At 40.9% G+C, this 22,473-nt stretch overlaps 1 protein-coding gene across 5 annotated transcripts in view; it reads right to left on the bottom strand.

The window, feature by feature from the left end:
* Positions 1 to 22,473, bottom strand: part of LOC105479592 (PDZ domain containing ring finger 3) — a 239,846-nt gene that overhangs the window by 81,744 nt on the left and 135,629 nt on the right. The window contains exon 1 of one of the 5 annotated variants that reach the window (XM_071092092.1): positions 9,830 to 19,266. The exons of the other annotated variants lie outside the window; for them this stretch is intronic. Coding sequence (XP_070948193.1) covers positions 9,830 to 9,913 — 84 coding nt within the window. The 5' untranslated portion in view covers positions 9,914 to 19,266. Of the gene's footprint in view, positions 1 to 9,829; positions 19,267 to 22,473 lie in introns of those variants that run through there. 5 annotated transcript variants of the gene reach the window in all.

The following is a 22,473-nucleotide window of genomic DNA, read 5'->3' on the forward strand; positions in this document are numbered from 1 at the left end:
TATTATATTGGTTAGAATCCCCAGTACAACGTTGAGTTAGCATTAAAATAAAGATAAAGGGCATCCTTAAATTTTCCTGTATTTCAAAAGAAAAAAAAAGGTGTCTCTTTTTAAAAAAATCGGAACCTAGATTCTGCTCTAATTTTTTTTATTGACAGATAAGATTGTATGTATTTATCATGTATGACATGATGTTTTGAAGTACATATACATTACGGGATGGCTAAATCAAGCTAATTAATAAATGCATTACCTATCATAGTGGTCATTTTTGGGGTGAGAATACTTAAAATCTACTCTCTTACCACTTTTCAAGAATACAATATATTGTTATGTAGTCATCATGTTGTACAATAGATCTCTTGAACTTATTCCTCTTATTTAGGTGAAAATTTGTAACCTTTGACCAACGTCTTCCCAACCATCTGCTCTGCTAAATTTCTGAATACCTGTGATCACAAGTTTCTGTGGCTAAGTTGTCTCTAGGTTGCTTACCTGTAATATAATGAGTCTTAATTATGTTGGAATAGGGTATGCACCATCTCTTTCCCATGCTAAATGAAAGCACTCACAGGCAGAGTTGGTACAAAATTTATCACTGGAGCCCAGCCTGGTGCCTGGTACATAGCAGGTACTAAATAGGCAATGAATGATGAAGTGTACCTTCTTCTGAGTGTTTTAGTTTTTGCATTTTGAATCTCAGTCTCTCCTTTTTTGTATATTTCCCTTCCTTTACCTTAAATCAACTAAGTTCTTTCTATAACAAATTGCCTTCCATAGATGGTGCCAGAGGATGTGGTCTGAACATTCACTGAGCTACCTGTTTCCAGCCTGCAGAATTAGAGAAGAAGATTTGGAAAACAAAACCCAGAATGAACAAACAAAACAAAACACAAAATATCCCTTTCCAATTTTGAAAGGAAAACCTCTTAAGGGACAGAAGCTGATGAACAAGACCTCACCATTATACAATGATGAAGCTGGCTCGCGGATGAGAAAACGGCTACTAGGAAGTCACGATTATTGTTGTACATTATTTGTGTTTAGTGCCAGAGAAACGATTTTCTTTCTGTAATATCTTTGCCTCAATAAAATTAAGAACGTAGTGTAAGATCCAGATTTCCCCCAAAGGGGTCAGCTTAAAAAAATGTATTAGCTCTACTGCCATGGGGATTTATAGTTTCTCCTTTAATAGTTATAGTCTGATATACCATAAGTTTTGTTGGTCACTAGGTGGATTCATTTATCTTTCTTTTGAAACACACGTTGAATGTTTTAAGCAAATTCTGGCCCTTCAATTGATTGAATTTTGCATTGAGGAATGAATTGTTGAATGACTTTGGAATATGTCTCCAAAACAGGAAGACCTTAAAATAAAAACAGATATTGAAGACTGTATTTTCTTGATTGTCAGTCAAGCTAATTATGCTTTACTCTAAAGCTTTGTCTATCAGGCAAGAAAGGAAAAGGCAATTGGGGGCTCTCTCCTTGCAGAGCCTGATGTCTGGGAATATAACACCAGTTTATTCACAGCAGGATCCTGCTATAATTGGCAGTTCCATTTTCCCCTACTAGAGGGTAATTCTCTAGTGAAGAAAACACAGTGTTAACAAGATTTTACAAATTTGACATATGGTATCCTATCGAAAATGACCAACAAAAGTTCCTTATCTCCCCAAACAAATGCAGTTATCACAGGATAGGACTACAAAGAGTGATAGAAAAGAAAGGAGGGGGAGACGGCCCTTGGAGTTCTTTTATAGGGCCTGTAAATCTGTGGTCTTAACAAAAAACCCATTAATAACAACAAAAGGTAAGACACGGTGGCTGTGTCTCCAAGAGTTGGTGATGAAATGACGATAAAACCTCACGTGAACACGGTGCTTCATTAACAACAGTTGATTACGGCTAGGGCATTTGGAGTGAGGATTCTGGCCCAGGAGTGAATCCTTAGTGAGTCTATTCAGTTTAGGATGGGGCTGGTCCACAGAGCAAGTAAAAGGAAATAAAAGACATGCGGGAACTAGCAATAATTCTGGGTTTAACCTCACCCTTTCCCTTAACACACAGAAACTCTAGAATGAATTTGTAGAAAGGGTCAAATTGTTTTGATGTGGATCCAAAATGGGCTTCTTTATTATAATATAAATCTTGTTTAAAACCATACCTCCCCAGTGAGGTCTCTGGTTTCTGTTTTAACAAAAGAATGAAAGAAAGATTATTCTGGAACATAAAACACTAGGCAGAATGTATGCAAATTTTCCAGAAAAAGCAGAGCAAGGATTTGTGTTCTCTTTCCACTTGAACATATTAAGTGATGCATCATTTCATTCTTCCTCTGTAGGTCATTTGGGTAAGTTCTAAAAAGGGGCAAAAATGGGTCCCCAGGAATTTATCCTGGATCTGCTGCTAAGATACCCACAGTTTATTGTCTACAGCCATAATCTAGGGACTGTCATCAGACCCCATCTGATGTTCCATCTGACCCCAGCTGCAGAGATGGTGCAGGAAATGGACATTCACTTTCAGGTTGGTGATCTCAAGGGCATTACAGAATGGGATTAATGAGCAGCTTCCAAGCACCATGTACTCGCAGTAAAGCCACAGAGTCAGGTTAAGTCCTAATTTTCATGGGGAATTAAACTCCTTTTGATACCACCTGGTGACATATAATTGACAATCAACTGGAATCTACCCAGGTGAAGGAAGTAGCAGGATAGCAAAGTCAATTTTTTTGTTTCAGTATACTCAATGACACACACACTCAAATACAAAAGGACCAATATTTGTTTCTCCGCTTAGATTATTTGCTCACTCAGTGTTCTTGTTCATTTCTTCTTTCCTGCCTAGATATTCTACACAGCAATTCCCAGTAACACCTGAGCTGTTTTTAAGCAGTGGAGGGACAGGCAGGCCTTGAGTTAACACTGAATCCCATAGCAAGAGAGTTTGGCTTTATTAAATCTCTTGCCATCTTCCAGATTACGAAAGAGTCTCAGTTTGGTGCTGCTACATCTTTTGCACCTTGCTAATATTTGCTAATCTCAGTGGGAGATAAGAACCTCAGAGTGTCACACAGTAGAACCCAGCTAGCATCTAATAATGGGCTGCTTTCATTCTGTTCATTCTTATGGCTATTCCCTCTACTTATGACAAGCATTACTGATTTTCCATTTTTAGAAGTTAGAGAATGTTTTCATGGAAAATACAGTTACTCATGCTAAGTGAAATAAGCCAGTTACAAAAGGACAAGTACTATATAATTCCACTTATATGAGGTACCTGGGGTAGTCAAATTCATAGAGACAGGAAGTAGAATGGAGGCTGCCAGGGCTAGAGGAAGGAGGGAATCAGGAGTTGTCATTTATTGGATAAAGAGTTTCATTTTTTGCAAGATGAAAAAATTCTGGAGATTGGTCACACAACAATGCAAATATATTTAACACCATTGCACTGCACATCTAAATATGGTTAAGATGACAAATTTTATGTTATGTATATTGTACCATAATAATAATACATAAAAAGCTGAAGAGGGAGGCAGAGAGGAGGATCAGAGGAAGCTGTGGCTATGGAAGCAGCATCAGAGAGATGGAACACTGCTGGCTTTGGAAATGGGAAGGGGCCATGAGCCAAGAAATATGGGCAGCCTCTAGAAGCTGGAAAAGTCAAGGAAACAGATTTTCCCTTAGAGCCTCCAGAAAAGAATGCAGCCATGTTCACACCTTGATTACAGTCTGGTTACACATTTTGATTCTGGCTTCCAGGGCTTACAAATTTGTGTTGTTTTAAACACCTTTCTTCCCCTCCCCATGCCACAAATACAGTTGTTCACTCTTTTTTTTTTTTTTTTTGAGTCAATTAAAGCACATTTGGAAATTATAGTGACAAGGTACATGTCTATGGAAAAACCATGAAGATGGCATGAGAATGCTTAATGTTTGAACAGAAACCTTATCTCCTAGGCTATAGAAGTCAAACCATGTTTTCCAAGATCTCTTATACACAAAAGGCACCATGACCATGGTGACAGATTGAAATAGTATTTAATATGCTTTAAATAACCCCAACTGAGGTAGTGTTAATTTTTAAAAGCACACCCACCCAAACCCTCTCATTGTGTTGACTGATGCAAAAGTGCACCAGAGGTTAATTTGGAGATCTGGAGCCAGCAATCCTGGGTTTAACCCTGGCTCTGTCACTTACCAGCTGAATAAACTTGGGCTTGTCACCTAACTTCAGAGCCTCAGTTTCTGCATTTGAGAAATGGGATCATTAGCACCTCCCTCAAAGGAGCTACTATGAGAATCAAAGAAGATGCATGCCAACTTTTAGTTTAGGCCTGACACCTAATAGGTGTTCAAGTAATATCGGCTTCTGTTATTATTATGCTTATGCTTATTGTTACTAGGCACTCTCATGCTACCAAATATCTATTTTATTTCTTTCAAGAAAAAAATGATTCTTTTTTTGTTGTTGTTGTTGAGACAGAGTCTCACTCTGTCACCCAGGCCGGCATGCAGTGGCATGATCTTTGCTCACTGCAACCTTCGCTTCCCGGGTTCAAGCAGTTCTCTGCCTCAGCCTGCCGAGTAGCTGGAATTACAGGTTCCCATCACCATGCCCAGATAATTTTTGTATTTTTAGTAGAAACAAGGTTTCACCATGTTGGCCAGGCTGGTCTTGAACTCCTGACCTCGTGATCCATCCACCTCAGCCTCCCAAAGTGCTGGGATTACGGGCATGAGCCACCGCTCCCAGTCATGATTCATCTCTTTAATACAAATTAGATCTGAGCAACTCTAGCCACCAGTGGAGGTTGCATTATTTGAAGTCATGGTGACTTTGGAGGCTTCCATCAAGGTAGGGTATGCATGCTCTTGGGGATGGCTCTGCTTTTAGTGAAATTCACTAACACTCTGTGCTTACTCACTGTGATTACAATCACTGTTCATGTAGGGGTCAGCCCAAAAGCTTTTGGCCAGCTCATGTTTAAAGCCTGACCCAAATGCCAGGTTTGTCCACAGCTGTCATTTATCAGTAACACAATACCTCAGGGCAATGTACTCATCAAATGCTTATTGACTTAAGCTGATGATTTTTCCCCCCATAACATTAGAAAATATTACTTCTGATTTAAATGTTTTCTTTGCAGGATGGAAATTTAAACAAAGTCCTATTTACATGGCACCCATTTTCTGATTGGATGCACTGATTGATTGAAGGTGAGCATTTACTCATGAAAATATCTTGGTAGCTTAAGGCAGGGTTTCTCAGCTTCAGCCCTGCTGACATCTTGGGCCAGATAGTTCTATGTTGAAAGCAGATAGTTCAATGTGCTGTATGTTGTAGGATGTCTAGCAGCATCGCTGGCCTCTACCCACTAGATGCTAGTAGTCCTTCCTCCTCAGCAGTGACAACCAAAACTGTCTCCAGACATTGTTAAATGTTCCTTGGGGGCAAAATTGCCTCCAGGTGAGAACCACTGCATTGGGGTATGATATCAGCTCTGAGATTACTAACTAATCAAGATTAGTGGCTGTTGGCTAAAAAAATAATTAAAATATTGAATATAGGAAGATTCACAGTTATGGCTACCAGTTGTGAATAATTTAAAAGAAGCATTTTTATATTTTTAATAGTGTCCCTCAATCAATAAATTTAAATTAAATGTAACAAGTGAAACTGCTTTGTAAACTATACGGTGTGAGATAACTAAAATTATACCAGTGTGCTCTGAGACTATATAAAGGATGGGCTGCTTGAAGAACTAACCTTCATGAAGTCTGTGCTGTGTGCTAAGTACTTTGTTCATACCAGCTCATTTGAGCCTCATCCACTAGCTTTCATGGAGGAGGAAAAGCTCAGGAAAGAGAAGTAACATGATCAAGGTCACTCAGCTAGTAAGAAGTGGTGGTAGCATTTGAATCTAGGGCTGTAACTCTCCAAAGCCTAATGCTCCCCCACCCTACCTATTGCCCGCCATGTGCTGTGGATGCTGTTCTTGAACGAGAGGGAAATACTCCTGTGCTCCTTGACAAGTCCTGGAAACAATGCACAGACATCTAGAGAAGCCAGCCACAGATGGAGTGAAATCTGTCACCTAGAGCTGAAGCCATTTGAAATGGTTAACTCAATACATTCAGGACCCAAAGACCCACTGTGTCATTCATTCCAACCAACTAGTCCTAAACTGACATTTTTGAGATCCATTGTTAGTATGTGCTATTCTTTGCCCCTTAAACATCCAGAAAATTAAGCTTCAGTGAAAATATCTGGGAGAAACACATTCCAAATTGACTTAGACAACAAAAGGAAACAATTTAGGTTCCGTTGTGCAATTTTTAAACTTGATGTCTGTGATGTGTTGAAATGCACCCCTGCACCCGACCCACTCAAAAGATATGCTAGAGTCCTAACGGCCAGTCCCTCAGAATACAACCTTATTTGGAAATAGGGTCTTTGCAGAGGCAATTAAGTAAAAATGAGGTCATTAGGGTCAGCCCTAATCCAACATGACCAGTGTCTTCATAAAAAGGGGATATTTGGAGACAGAGGGACGACGACGTGAAGACACACAGAACACCATGTGAAGACAGGCCATTGGAGTGGTGCATCTTGCAACCCAGGAATGCCAAAGCTTGCCAGCAAACCACCCAGAAGCTAGGAAGAAGCAAAAAAAGGCTCCCCTACAGGTTTCACAGGGAACATGGCCCTGAAAACACCTTGATTTTGGGTGTCTAGCCTTCAGAACTTTGAGACAATACATTTCTCTTTTTTCAGCCACCTAGTCTACAGTACTTTGTAAATGCAGCCCAAAAAACTCATATAGTATCTACGTAACAAATTAATCTAGGGGCTTCTAGAGAACTTTACCTTTATGAGAGTAAAGCAAACCAAGTGTTCTGAGGTGGCCTGTCATCTGAGTGGTGCCTGCCATATGCATGTGTTGGACCCGGGCCATGTCCTCTGAGGGGTCCTCACCCATGCCAACTGGCAGCTGGGCCCAGTCAGCCTTCCCCACTGGTTTTGCCCTCAAGGAGGGCTGGGACTCCCTTGCTGTCTGTCACCAGTTTCTCCTCACTTCTTGGCCTCTCAGTTCACATCCTCAAGGCTTGTCTTTTCTAGTTCCCAGGCAAAATGGCCCCCTGGCTTTAGCGCCTTCCTTTTAGAATGTTTATTCACATGAATTCTAATGGATTTCTACAATATCACATTTTAAAAAATTTACCATGTGACAGCAATATAAATGGGTCCAGGAAAAAAAAAAAAAGACTAGTAATCACTGAAACACACGTGGCATTAATGTTCACACTCACCTGGAATGCAGGTAGACAGGGATAAGCTACTGGGCTACGAGGGAAAAGACCAACAACACAGCCTTTTCTCAAAATGTCTTAAGCTGAAGTGTCATCGTGATTTACTATCTGTAAGATACTGCTGTGGAGAGAGATCTGGGTGAAAGTTAAAAAGTTCACATCTGGTGTTAGCAAAGCAATGCAGAAAACAACACACAGCTCCTCTCTTTGGTGAGCGAGGCCAGTGCTGTTATTTAATTATTTCAATTCTGGCTTTGTTAGAGCTGCCAGGCTGGATTTGTTTATAGGTGTCCTTTCCTTCAAATCTGCCCACAGGGTCTCACCCACATCATTTGTCAGGGCTAAATAGCCCGAGGCCAAGAGTAGACATTTACTTACAGAATCTTCAGACTCTTTTAAATAGGCCTTTGGGATCTCACCACTGACCATTCTGTCGCAAGAGGCTCAGGGACACCTTGCTGGGTGTTCCTTTTAATTGACTAACCACGGTGTTGCTGTTCAAAATTGCTGTAACCCATATATGCCCTCGGTCTGAAGCTTCTAATGACCTTTCTCTGGCCCTCAACACATATGGCTGAGACAATGCAAACATAATTTGGAAGAGGAGTAAATTCAATAACTCAATTACAGCTGCACCAAAGCACCATTTATCAAACTCGGACCACAGCACTTTGTCTCTCTTAGCTCTCTGTTTTTCTGTGGCCAGGCATTTGGGGAAAGTTGCTAATCAATTTAGGAATGATTAAATTGAAATTTGTAACACTTTCCATTATTAAACCTTCAATCTTCATTATGGCAACTTAATGATTACATCATGGCTGAGAAAAACAAATTACGGGTAGCTGGTATCGTTCAGAAAGCTGGATTAGCAAGTAAATTGTCAAAAACACCAAAAGTTTAATATGTGTGGTTGTATAAATGTTTGACATGTACAAAGGAATATCAAATTACTATTCACTTTCCAATACAAATATGCATTAAAGATATACTATGTTGGTCTTTATTGCATTCTTTGTCTGTTTACATAGATTTAGTTAATTAACCTGCAGGGAATGGATGAAATCTGGGGACGTCTCAAAATTCTAGGCAAACCTGGATGTGTACACCTGAGCCTTATCCCTGAAGACAGTCCAACGATCTCAAGAGCCCCTGAAAGGGGTGTAACAGATAGAGATGCTCTCTACTTGGTATTACTCTTAGTAAGTGTACTCTGTGTTTATATTCTACAACCTTCCACTATGTCTTTTTCCTGTGTTTCCTCTCAAACGGTAGTTCTCTGACCAAAAACTCTTTTGCAAAAATATATTTTTTTCTCTTCGCTTTAATGACAGGGCCAATATTTGGTGCAAGTTCTCTGCAAATTCTACCATTAGCCACATCCTTCCAAGTCCTGGCAGCCAACTGAGACCCAGCAGGGCTCCATCTGTCTTTGGGTATTGACATTTTGATGGGTTCTAATTGTGGGCAGTCAAGAAAGAATGTGAAATTCAGAGGAATGGGAGGATTGTTGGTGGTAAAGAGGAAAAAAAAACCCCAGAAATTGGAGATACACAGGCCCATTTAAACATTATAGGAATTATGGGATAGGTGATGATCGCAATGATGATAAAAATGGTAAGAATAGTAAGGGAGAGTTTATCATGAGTCAGATGACATGCTAAGCACTTTCACTGAAATTCAATCTTCACTATAATCCTTTGAAGTATTACTATTTTCCTTACAGGATATATGAAGAAACAGAGGCTCAGAGAAGTTAGGCACTTACTCTGAGTAAAATGCCAGGAGCAGACCCACGTGGTGAGGAACTGGGGCCTCTTGCCAAGAGCCATGGGAGTGAAACTCGAGGTGGATCCTCTGGCCCCAGGCAAGCCTCAGATGACTGCTGCCCCAGTCAACATCCTAACACAGCTTTGTGAGAGACCCTGAAACAGAACCACTCGAGTGAGCCACTCCTGGGTGCCTGACATTCAGCAACTGTGTGACATAATAAATGGTTGCTGTTTAAGCCACTAGGTGTTGGGGTAATTTATTACACAGTAATAGATAACTAATATACTTGTCACACGTCTACTAAGCAGTACAGCCCGGACTCAAACCTAAGCTTATCTGGCTCTAGGGTCCATGTTCTTGACCACAGTGCTACACTGTTTCCCCGATGCTTCTAAACCACTCCTTTACACACCTAGTATCTTCTTTGAGGGAAAACACACATTAATTTTGTTCCCACTGCCACGTTGATAGGCACTTTCAGAACTTGCTATGGTCTTCACCAGCCTGTCAATCACCAAAGAAAAAGATCAAAGGTAACATGGCTCATGGTACAGACAGATGGGAAAATTCCCAGTGCTTGGCAGGTGCGCCCTTCTCCTTGCTTTGACCAGCTTAGGAAGTTTACTTTACACACACAGTATTTCTAAAGCAAACTGCTATCGGTGGTGTATAATGAGCAAATACAATCACATCTTATAATTACCTTATTCATTAAAAAAGGTGGAGCAGATTAAACTCGCCAAATGCCATCTTCCACCATGGGGTTTATGTATTAGAGTAAATTTACTGAACAATAAGATCATCCTCTTGTGTTCCATCTTCATTTAAAAATTGACTCAGTGAAGAAGGTGGCCTGCAGGTTTCATTGTGATCTAAGCTTCGTTTATGTTGAGAGCACTCAGCAAATGCTATGGTTATGGCAAGGGTGTACACTTTTAAGATCACAGAATAGGGAGGCACTAAACAAAAGAGGAGCAGCAAGAGCCCCATCCATTTCAGGCCCTGGGAAAGGTCCCCCTTGCTAAGTGAAGTGGGGAAAATGGGCCATAAGGTATTAAGAAAGGAGCAAGCTGTGAAATGAACCAAGGGGTGTATGGTGAGGTTCATGACCCTGCAGCCTCATAACACAGTCCTTCAGCCCTGGGGTGGCTAATTAAGGGTGATGTCTGGAAATTAATGGAGTGTTTTGGGGTGTGAGGGTGAAAATGAGAGCACAGTGATTTTTCCACAGTCTTTTCTGCTCAAAGAGTCAGGCAGAATGCTTACCGAAGCTTCCAGGACTTAGATAAGTTAATACTTCACCATTACATTATTAGAATGAGGAAGCCCAGGCATTGGGTATCCAAGCATCTTCTTTTTGAAAAACAGAAGGGATCACCAGCTCTACAAAGAAGAAAGGGAATAAAGACAGGCCAGTCTGACTCCAAGCTCTGATGTTCATGAGGCATGGGCCTTCATTTTCTTCTGTTTTAATTCAAAAGGCCCCTTTAACTAAGAGGACCCTGCAAAAACCCTCTACTGAGAGATCATACCCTAATCACATCCTTCCAAAAGCCTCACAGATAGATATTTATGGCAAATACAAAACACCAAGCGTGCTGAGTTATGAAAGGCGATTTGTTCATCTGTGAATTGAGACCTGAAACCTTTCTACTTTCCTGTTAGCTGTCATTTTTCTCCCACAAATGAAATGAATAATTCCTCCTCATGGCAGTCAATTTCAAATTCACAGGGTTCCCCCCCACTCTGAACCCATTAGGTTTTGTTGCATAAAACCCATCTCATAAAATAAACCTCTCAAAGTTGTAAATTAAAAAATAAACATTCTTGAGAAAATGTCAAATGCAGGCCTGAGAGAAAGGCCAAAAAACCCATTTAGGGGAATACTGCAGTGAATCCGTCCCCAGAAAATTGGGGGAAAACACTCAGATGGGTGATTGAATATAAATTCACTGCCTTCAGCCAGTTGGTAATGAAATGAACTTTTAGCTAGGGGTTGCTATATACTTTTAGAACTGACTGTAAGATGAGCCATGCCCACAGTACTGGAAGATCAAAAAATATGTACCAGAATATTAAAATAAAAGCTGGAGTGAACAAATGGCAGAGGAGCAAATCCAAGCATTTGACACCATCTCAGGATATGCAAATGAGATGCCACAGAAAACACCGTTCAAACATGCATGGTGGTTGCACCTACCTGCAAAATGTACCACAGACTGATTGCTTAGGCTGATAGACTTTTGGTGGCAGATTCTTAATTTTGGGGACGTTTTCCTAAGCTCAGCTTCCCACCTTCATGGCTTTGGAATGTGATTTAACATTCTTAGAAACATGGACCACTGTGGCAGTCAGCCTCCAACATGGCCTTAATGATCCCTGCCTCCTGGTACACATGCCCTTGGATAGTATCATAGTTCGTTCTTCCATTGCTATAAAGAACTACCTGAGACCAGATAATTTATAAAGCAAAGAGGTTTAATTGGCCCACAGTTCCACAGGCTATACAGGAGCATGGCTGGGGAGGCCTCAGGAAACTTAAAACCACGGCAGAAGGTGAAGGAGAAGTCGGCACATTTTTACCTGGCCAGAGCAGGAAGAGAGATAGACAGTGAAGGGAAAAGTGATACACACTTTCAAACAACCAGATCTTGTGAGAATTCTATCACTAGACGGCACTAGGAGGATGCTGCTAAACCATGAGAAACCACCCCCACAATCCAATCACCTCCCACCAGGACCCCCCTTCAACATCGGGGTTTACAATTCAACATGAGATTTGGGTGGGGTCACAGAGCCAAACGATATCAGGTAGGACGTTGTTCCCACACTGTCCCAAGGTTGTTCTGTGTGGCCAACAGAAAATGGCAGGAGTGATGGCATGCTACTTTCATGGTTAGGTTATAAAAGAGACCGCATCTTCCATTTTTTGCTTGTTCTTGTACACACGTACCCACTCTTTGATCATTTGCTCTGGGGGAAGCCAGTTGATGTATCGCAAGGAGCCCTTTGGAAAGACCCATGTTTAGAGGTACTGAGGCCTCTTACCAATAGCCAGTGAAGACCTGAGGCTCTGTAAACAGCCCTGTGAGTGAACCATCATGGAAGCCGACCCTCAGCTGAGCCTTCAGATGACTACAGTACCAGTAGACAGCTTGACTGCAACCTCATAGGACTACCCAGCTAAGTGTCTTCCAGGTTTATGACCCTCAGAAATTGTGTGAGACAACTGTTTTTTTTTTTTTTTTTAAGCACTAAATACGGGGCCAATTTGTTACACGCAACAGATAACTACAGTAACTACCACTGATAACATATACTTATTGAGTTCTTATAAAGTATTAGACAGCATGTGAAATGTTTTTCATGAACTATCTCGCTTAATAATGGATCATATTCTATTAGGCAGGCACCATCATTATTATACCTTGACACACCTCATGGGGTTATATTATGGATTAAATGACAAAGCATTCAGAACAGTGCCTGGCACACAGTAGTAACTTATTAAATGTTAGCTATAAAGATTATTATTATACTCATTAGGCAGAGGAGAAAACCAAGGCTTAGCAAGAAGAAGTATCTTGCTCCAGGCCACATAACTAGGAAGCAAAAAATATAGATTCCAGGTCTCACTGGTTCCAAGATCCATCTTCTTAACTCAGAATGTCATCTCTGACAAAGCAGTCTCCAACAAACAAACAAAAATGCATGCTAAATGTGAGACAGATAATTCCTGGATTGTCCACAGTCTTGGATTAACCATAGTCTGGGATTATTAAAATTAAAGTCCGCTTGGTGAGGGCTACTGAGCCAACAGTATTCCCTAATGTCCAAAAATGTTCTCCAACATTCAAATATAATGAAAACAAAGACTCATGAGCAAAAAATCACCCATAAATCAGTATATTTTAATTTGTATTTCAGGATTTACTGAATATCAATGACATTTAGAGTATGGAACGGGTTAGATGCTGCCATGAATCCCTAAAATCATCACTATCTTTGTGTATCAGTCTATTCTCACACTGCTCTAAGAAACACCCAAGACTGGGTAATTAATAAAGAAAGGAGGTTTAACAGGCTCACAGTTCCACATGGCTGGGGAAGTCTCACGATCATGGTGGAAAGTGAAGAAAGAACAAAGGCATGTCTTACGTGGTGGCAGGCAAGGGACGTGTGCAGGGGAACTGTCCTGTATAAAACCATCAGATCTCGTGAGACTTATTCATTATCATGACAATAGCATGGGGAAAACCCACCCCCATGATTCAATTATCTCCCACTGGGTCCCTCCCATGAAACATGGAGATTATGGGAATTACAATTCAAGATGAGATTTGGGTGGGGACACAGCCAAATGATATCACTTTGAGATGAAATCAAAGCAAAGAAGGGGGAATTTGCATTACTTTGGCCAAATCCTGAACCTGTATAGAACTGTGACTTAAAACAGGGGTTCCCAACCCCAGGACTGGTACCAGTCTGTGGCCTGTTAGGAACTGGGCCTCACAGCAGGAAGGGAGAGGTGGGTGAGTGAGCGAAGCTTCATCTATATTTACAGCTGCTCCCCATCGCTTGCATCACCATCTGAGCTCTGTCTCCTGTCAGATCAGCAGTGACATTAGATTTTCATAGGAGCATGGACTCTATTGCAAACTGTGCTTAAGAGGGATCTAGGTTGTGCACTCCTTATAAAAATCTAATGCCTGATGATCTGTCACTGTCTCCCATCAGCCCCAGATGAGACCATCCAGTTGCAAGGCTCCCACTGATTCTAGATTACGGTGAATTATATAATTATTTAATTATATATTACAATGTAATGATAATAGAGAGAAAGTGCACAATAAATGTTAATGCGCCTGAATCATTCCAAAATTATCAACCTCTGCCCCCGCTCGCCAACCCCAGTTCATGGAAAAACTGTCTTCCATGAAACTAGTCCCTGGTGCCAAAAAGGTTGGGGACCACTGACTGAAAAGGTAGTTGTAATAGTTGTTGTAGAATTTTAAACTGTCAAAAGAAAGGTCCAATTCTCTGAACCATGTTGCTGTTTTCTTCAGTGCATCCCAGGTGCACTGTGGGTTATAACCCACAGAAGATTAAAGTGGGGCTAAAAGAAACCACATGCTAACAATGGTTAAAAACACATTTTGGCCAAGTCTTACAGAACTGATTAATTGGCATATAGTCTTTATTCTCGGAGCAGAAACTTAGGTTCTATGTGTAATGGCAAAAATCGCAATTACTTTTGCACCAACCTAATAATTCACCACTGAATGAGTATCTGTTCACTATCAAGACTGACTTCCATGAGCATTTAAAAGAAATGTGGCCTGAATCCTATTCTACCTTCAATAATTCTCTGCTCCTTTGAGCTTAGGTAGCTTGAAAAAGGTCCTGGCTTTTAAAGATCTCATTTCTTTAGGATACTATCATCATATATGAGAATAACCCAGCAACTTCAAATAAAACTGCCACTGTAAGCATCCATGCTATTTCAGCCCCCAAGGAAGAAAAGTTAAATTCCTTCTGTTTATCAGTGTTTTCAAGTTGTAAAGAGACCAATTAGCAGAATATGACCATAAGGGTCTCTCTGGCATGGTCGGGCTCCTTTTTGCCAGCGTACACCTTCTTGAAGTAAAAAAAGTGACTTCCTTTTTCACTGTTATTCCATTGCTTGGCCACATTCAATAATTCTCCAGGAATACCAAGGGGAGTCATCCAACAGCCTGCTGTAGCTCAGGCCAGGCACCTGTTGGAATTGATCAAACCCTTCATCGATGGGTGGCTCAGCCTGAGAAGCCAATCACAATTTCTGCTGGCACAGCAGAGTGCTTCAAAATGGTCTTTGTAATAAGAGTTTGCTGAACAGGCCCCAGCCTTTCCCTTTTCCCTTGGTCTCAGTCTCCTCAAATAACATAACCAGATAGATGGAGCAACCCCCAAAAATCCCATCTCCCCTGCCGGACCCCAGCCCAGGCCTGTGCTCCCAATTCCTTATGTGAACTCAACTCCCCTTTCACAAATGTGGTAGGGACTCATGTTCACTATAAAAGAAAAATACAATTCATACATGGCTATAGGTGGTATTATTTTGTAAAACTAAACATGTATGAGTTGGGGGGTTAGGTGATGAGGGGAAGGAAAGGAAATTAGGTTAGCTGCAAGGGACAGGGTAGTACATTGGAATACAATTTCCAATATAGATGCAGGCACCAGGTGTTCCAATAAACTCTTTTGTTTGTAATGTGATTTTATTGGGGGCAATCCAATTATGAAGAAGTTCAAGCCACCATCCTTGGGGTAGGACCTGAGGCCAGGGTCTAACTATTAATAACTCTATTAATACTCCCCCATCACTAGACAAAGCAGTCTGCCCTTGGCCACTGTGACTACCTGTCAGAGAGTGCCCTGATTCTAAAACCATTGGGGCATGAAGGCCAGCCTGGCTGAAGTCACTGTTGTCGAAACAGTGGCCAACAGGCTATAACGGCTGAGAGAATTTAAACCTCTCAGAGGTTAGCACCCGGGGCGGGCCCTTCGTGATCTGGTTTTAATACCTCCCTTGACCCTCCATACTCTGCCTCTGTTGAAATTCAAGCAGAATTTCTTGGCTCTTGTTCAAGATCCAGGCAAGAAGGCTCAGACCTTTGGTTTTCTGCACACATAGGTCTCTCGGCTTGGAAAGGCTTCCAAATTTTAGCCTAACTTCTTTGTCTGGCTCTCTTCTCAAACATGCTGACTGAATACTCCACCATGTTCTTTCCTGGACATACTCTCTAGCCAGCTTTTCAAGCCTGACATAGAAAGTTCTCCCCTGGCCCTCCTGCCAACCTCATCACCCAGAGTGCACCCCAGCCTCTGTAAAAGCACTGACTCATAGAGAAGCAGGGTTGATATTTCCACTTCTTTCTCCACTAGACTATGCGTTCCTTAAAAGTAAAGACTTGTCTTTAATTGATTCTGTATCTCCGGCATCCAGTACAACAACATCACCAGATGATATATCTGTCTAAAGAAACAGTGTCCTTCCCCAAGCCCTGCTCCCAACCTGGTATGCATATTTTGGCCAAAGCCCCTTGCATTCATATTAGTTTCTTCACATGTTCCATAACATTTTCTCCCCCATTAAAAGAAGAGCACAAGCTGTTTCTATACTTTCTTCTGGTCACTGATGGCTTCTTTATATATACTATTTCATTTAATGCCAATCATCCTAAGAATTACATACTCATATTCTTCTTCATTTACAGCTAGGGAATTAGGGCTTGAGTAAGTGACTTGCCCATGGTCATGTTTAGTAAATGGTAGAGTTGAAATGTGGCCCCAGCCTGTACTGATGCAGACACAGATGTTCTCACTGCTATGCACACAGACTTCCTGCTCTCTGATGATTCCTACATGGCTCTGAGTCCTCTGACACAAAGACTATGTGTGGTCATTAGGCACAGCAGAGGGCAAATGGGTCACAGAGCTCGGCCAGGAGTTTATCACTTCAGAGACTAATCTTTTCCCTTGACTTAAAAATAACCAAGAATGAAGAGAATACAATTTATTAAAATAAAATGTTTGAGGGCAGGATTTTTTTTTTTTTTCTTTTTGAGATGGAGTTTCACTCTCGTTGCCCAGGCTGGAGTGCAATGGTGTGATCTCGGCTCACCACAAGGTTCAAGGGATTCTCCTGCCTCAGCCTCCCAAGTAGCTGGGATTACAGGCATGCGCCACCACATCTGGCTAATTTTGTATTTCTAGTAGAGATGGGGTTTCTCCATGTTGGTCAGGCTGGTCTCGAACTCCTGATCTCAGGTGATCCACCCGCCTCGGCCTCCCAAAGTGCTGGGAGTACAGGCATGAGCGACCACACCTGGCCTGAGGGCAGGATTCTATCTCCTATAAGACTGAAAGCTAGACACAGAGATACCCATTGAGTTCATGAGCAGCAAACCTCTTACTCTTATTTCTTGCCCTTAAAAATGGAAATATTCAAATTTATAAATAGGTTGTTCATAAAACTTAGAGTGTAATTTTAAAAGTATAATGGACACCAGCAATTATCCAATCATTTTATAGAAAAGAACAGAACAGTCCAGAAGAGAGAAAAAAGACAAAAAAAGAATTCCCCCCTCCCTTCCAAAAAACAGAAACCATCCCTTCACACCCACAAAGCTAGCTAGTGGTAGTACTAGGACTAAACACAGATGTCCTGAATCACGCCTAGCATTCTTTCCATTATGCAAAGATGGCAAGCAAACGGTTTTCAACATTACGAGCATCTTTGATAGACTGACAGTGGCTGTCTGGAGTGATACACTGAGAGCACTCTGAAGCCATGGGTGGACTCTGAGGATAAGAATGTGATGATTAGTCATGTCTGATGCAGGTATGAGACAAAAGTAGAGAAGAGCTAGCTGCTCCCTTATCAAGTCTGTTTTTCACAGAACTGCGTCTATTTAATTGTACTGTATTTATAATTCATTTCAAGAACAATTATATGAATACCACCACAGGTTTAGTTCATTAGATTGTTTCTCTGTTTCTAAGAGAAAACACATTTTGATAGAAACCCTGGGCCCATCCTTAAAGGAAAGCCACAAAGAAAAGGAGATAAATCCACTGGAGAGTCTCAACTCTTCATTCTCTTCTAAAAATAAAATAGTGGACAACTTTAGATAGACACAACCTCTCCTACGTGTCTATAGTGACTGTCATTCATCTAGGCCTCTCAGAATGGCCAAATCACATATTTACTACCTGGCTCCTTTGAGGTTTTTTTGTTGTTGTTGTTATTGTGTTTGTTCTTAAATCTCTGACAGTCTTCAACTCCATTTTTTAAAACATCATGTACCCCAAAGGTGGCAAATCTTTTATCTTGGAAATCCCCTGGGCAAGCTCAATTAAATACCTAAACATACTTTAAGGAGTTGGGTAGTGCCCTTGGATATCCTCAGGGCTGGTCTGGACAGCCCCTCAGCAACAAAAGGACCCCAGGTTGCTACAAGACACCATTACACAGTGACACAGAATGTATGGGGCCTTTAACTTACACTGTTTCTGAGCAGAGGCCACAACCCGTTGTTTATTCAGCGCAGATTCAGAAGCTATGCTACTTGCTTTGGGTCAATCCAAAGGAGGCACTGCTCTCCAGCTTTCATCATTACATATGCATGATTTTTCCTTGGACACCAAGGGGCTTAGGAAATTGCTTTTGATGGTACTTATTTTACAGTAAATTAAACTCTAGTGCATTAGGGAACAGAAGAGAACAAACATGCACGCCTTGCCTTCGCTTTATAACCCAGGGTAGAAGATAAAACTTTCTGCAAACTTCAGAGGAGGTCAATTAACGAAGAAAAGATTACTGTGATTGTCACAGAGATACCAGGCATCTGAGTGGCTGCTCAAAGCACTCAGAAAGGAGAATGTCACCAAAAAAAATCTACAAGTATGAAGGGAAGAGGCTTCATTTTGAAGCAATCTGTAGGAAACCACAGAGATGCTCCTTCTTGAACTTGCTTTTTCCCCATTTGTAAAGTCAACATAATGAAGATACAAGAAAGAGCAGTTGATTCAAAGCCTTTTAGTTAGATGCATTTTTAATGCAAGCTGGATACTCTGTCAACATACCTTCACAGTGCTGCTGGCTGTCCTAGGAAGGAAATGTGCCCTGGGTTCACAAATGCTGAAGTGTTTACAGAGAAGGAGAAATTTATTTTTGCATTTTCCAGATGCTATCATGATGCTCTTTCAGGTTTCCTGCCATTCTCTCATCTGGGGAAAGTGGCTGCCATACAGTTAAGCAAATATATACTTATTCTTTAAGTGGCATATATGGAAGTGACATAAATTAACTGCATATGCTACAAAGAGAGGTAGGTAATATGAAATCCAGAAATGACAACTACAACCCACTCAGTGAAAAGGTGAGTTGGGTTTAATTGACAAGACCAGGAAGGGTAGCCCAGAAGGAGGAGAGAGTGAATGCAAAGGCTTGGCAGCAGAACATTCCCAGATGTATTTGGGAGGCAGTTTGGCTGATGTTTGGGCTGGGCAGAGCAGGCTACAGTGGGAAGTGGTATGTGTGACATGCTGTGAAGGGCCTTGGAGGCCAGGCAAAGTGACTAGAACCATATTCTCTACCAGGAAACCATCAGAACTTCACCCATTAGGAAAAGATATATCAAATCGAGGTTTTAGAAAAATTTTAATGCTTGAAGGTATTATAAAAGAAAGGGTTGCAGGAGGGAAGGAAAAAGTGGAGGGAGGTAGAATCTATGGAAGGAGGTATAACAATCCTGGCAAATGTGATGGGAGGGTCTAGGGTGGATAAGCAGGGGATGATATGAGAAATAATTTAAAGTTAGAACCGGAAGGAACTGACAGGGGGTAAGAAGCAGAGTCTAAAGCATCTCTAAGATGTCCTATGTTAAGAAAGACTGGAAAGGCAAAGAGGAGGAGAAGGAGAGAGAGAAAGTGCAGGAGTTTGGATTCATATACCTTAGGTTTGAGGTATATTGACATTTGAGCAGAGATGTCCCAGGTCAGGGTTCTGGAGCAGAGGCGTGGGTGATTTGGCAGTTGCCAAAGTCATGAGATTACCCAGTGTATGCACGAGAGTAGTGAGGCCAGAGGATCATTTTCCAATGGAGGGGGGTGGTTAGTTCGATGCCCCAGAGAACAGAGGGAAAGGTGAGAACTGACAGTACTTGTTGGATGTGATGGCAGAAAGGCCCTACAAATCCTCTGCCAGAAGAGCTTCATGGAGAGCTGGGGGAAGAAGACAGACTAGATAGCACAGAGAGTAAGGAAAGAAAAGAAAGCAGCAGCAGGTTGTTCTTTCAAGCTGACTAGTATTAAAGGATAAGAGAGACATGTGGCAGTACCTTGAAGAGGACTAGGTATGGCGTTGGGACGGAGTGAAATACAGAAATAAACTTGCTGCTCCAAGTGTGGTCTACAGACCAACAGCACCAGCAACACCCATGAGCTTCTTAGAATTCAGAATCTCAGACTCCTCTGCAGAGAAAATGAATGAGAACCTGCCTCTTAGCAAGATTCCCAGCAGATGCGTTTGCATAAAAGCCCTAGAAGCTGGTATAAAGGAGGCCTGGGCTTTCTTTTTGAGCAGACTGGGAGGCACCTGAAACCAGGGCAAGCCAATCTTCTCCTAGATGAAGTGAGATGAGATTAAAATAGAAAGAGTAAATTTAACTTTAAAATGAAGCCAGAAGGAGCATTCATCTATTCTAACCTTTCTTCCTTTGCCCCAAATAAGTGACGAAAATAAGCTTTTTATTAGTCTCAGTTCTCTGACTTGTAAAACAAGGAGAATGAAGATATCTGTCTCAAAACTGTTCCGAGCATGAAATATTAGGTCGGTGCAAAAGTAATTGTGGTTTTGCCACTGAGTAGCAATTACTTTTGCACCAACCTAATATTACATGATAGACACACACAGTCCCAGAAAAAAGTCTGACATACAGATTCAGCACTCAAGAAAATTACCAATTAACTTATAATTGGTAATATTAAAATACGTATATTAATTTGTATTAATAATTATAATATTAATATGTTAATAGCATCATCATTGTGGAATAAGAAATACTTTCCTCAAACTCCTTCTACTTCTTTCCAAAATAAGACCCTTACAGATTCAAACAAATTCTGAAATTTTTTCAGTGGTTTACATCTTGCTCCTAATTCAGATTCTTCGTGGTTGAAGTAGTTTTCCTACTACTACTTGGCTACTAAAACTTCTGGCAGCTTCAAAGTCAAATACTATAAAGCACTGCAGAGAATTAAGCTCTTATTTTAGCATAGGTGAGAGTATTTTAATCTTCTGATGACTTCCTGAATGAGATCTTGGTCAAGTCCAAACTTACTGGTAGCAGGAAATGCTAATTTTAAACTGTAAGACGATGAAAAATTATTTTTCTAATCCAGGCACGCAAAGAAATGTAAGTGGCATGCAAAGAGTGACACTTAAATAAGACAATTTCAGGGAAACTGGCAGGTAATCTGATATGTGTTAGCCTATCCATCTCCACTTGTTATGTTCATAAAGAAATTTGGAAAAGCTTACAGGCAAGGTAAAGATGATAAAAACCTCTAATTACAACCAAAAGGCAGTCCATATAGCATCTCTATCAAGTAATTAACAACATGTCTGACAATGATTGCACGTGACTCGCTGTTTCCAATTTCTTTAAGTGAATTTTAAAGCTATTAGCAATGCCCTTGCCAGCACACAGCATGGAATGCGGCTGAGCAGATTTTGTGCAAAAAACCTTTATCTTCATCAGAGGAAGGTAAGTGGATAAAGTTGACAGGAAGATGGGAAAGAGCACACTGCAAGAAGAGACTGCATAGTGAAGGAAACGGAAAAATAATAAGCACGTTAGCAGGCAGTGGGGGCTGGGAGATGCCAGTGGCTGGGAATGGCTCGCTTTTAGGTCAACAGCTTGAATTTGACTCTGATGGGCAATAACTCCAAGTTCTATGGCCTGTGTAAGAGCCCATGGATAGGAGGGGTGGGGTTCCAATCCAGGCACAAGTGCACAGCTGGGGATTCCCATGGCTTTGGAGCTGGCAGGGCACTCACAGAATGGAGAAAAGCATGAGGTGGAAGGAAAAAAAAAAACAATCCACCAAGCATTATGATTCTTAAAAGCCTGAAAACAGCCCCATTAAACCAGCCAAAAAAAATAAACAAAAAGCCATGCATTTGTTCAATGGCTACACAATTTCTGTGTGGGGTAATGAAAAGGTTAAGAAATAGAAGTGATGGATGTAAGACAACATGAATGTCATGAATGCTGCTGAATTGTACATTTAAAAATGATTAAAATGGTAAAATAGTAAGTATATTTTACCACGATTTTAAAAGAAGGAAAAAGCCATACATGCAATTTGTCAGGTCTACAAAAGTTTCCTCAACGCAGCATTGGTTAAGTTGGGAGGCAGAGCTGGAAGATATTTTGTTTTGTGATTATTTGTAAAGCTGGCGGTAACTGATTGGCATAGACAACTAAACATTATCATCAGACATATCAAAGGTCAGATATTGTATTTTGTATCAGGAAAACTAATTATTTGGAAAGGACTGGAGAGATATGAATAAATCAACCTAAGAAACAGCCTTAAACTTATGGTCTATTATAAGCTAAATCTTCTTTGTCTAGTTAAAATGTCTTTTTGCTCCAAAGTTGGTGCCCATTGTATTTTACACTTTGTCTCCTCTTTCCCCCAATATATTAGTTAAAACATCCAAATATTCAAAACTTCTCATCTACATGAGAATCATATGGATTTTTATAGCAATATAATAAAAAATCCGTAATATTAACTGACTTTTAATAGGGGCATCTAAATGTCAACA

The sequence above is a fragment of the Macaca nemestrina genome, chromosome 2 (assembly GCF_043159975.1).
Source record: "Macaca nemestrina isolate mMacNem1 chromosome 2, mMacNem.hap1, whole genome shotgun sequence".
In the NCBI taxonomy this organism is placed as follows: Eukaryota; Metazoa; Chordata; class Mammalia; order Primates; family Cercopithecidae; genus Macaca; species Macaca nemestrina.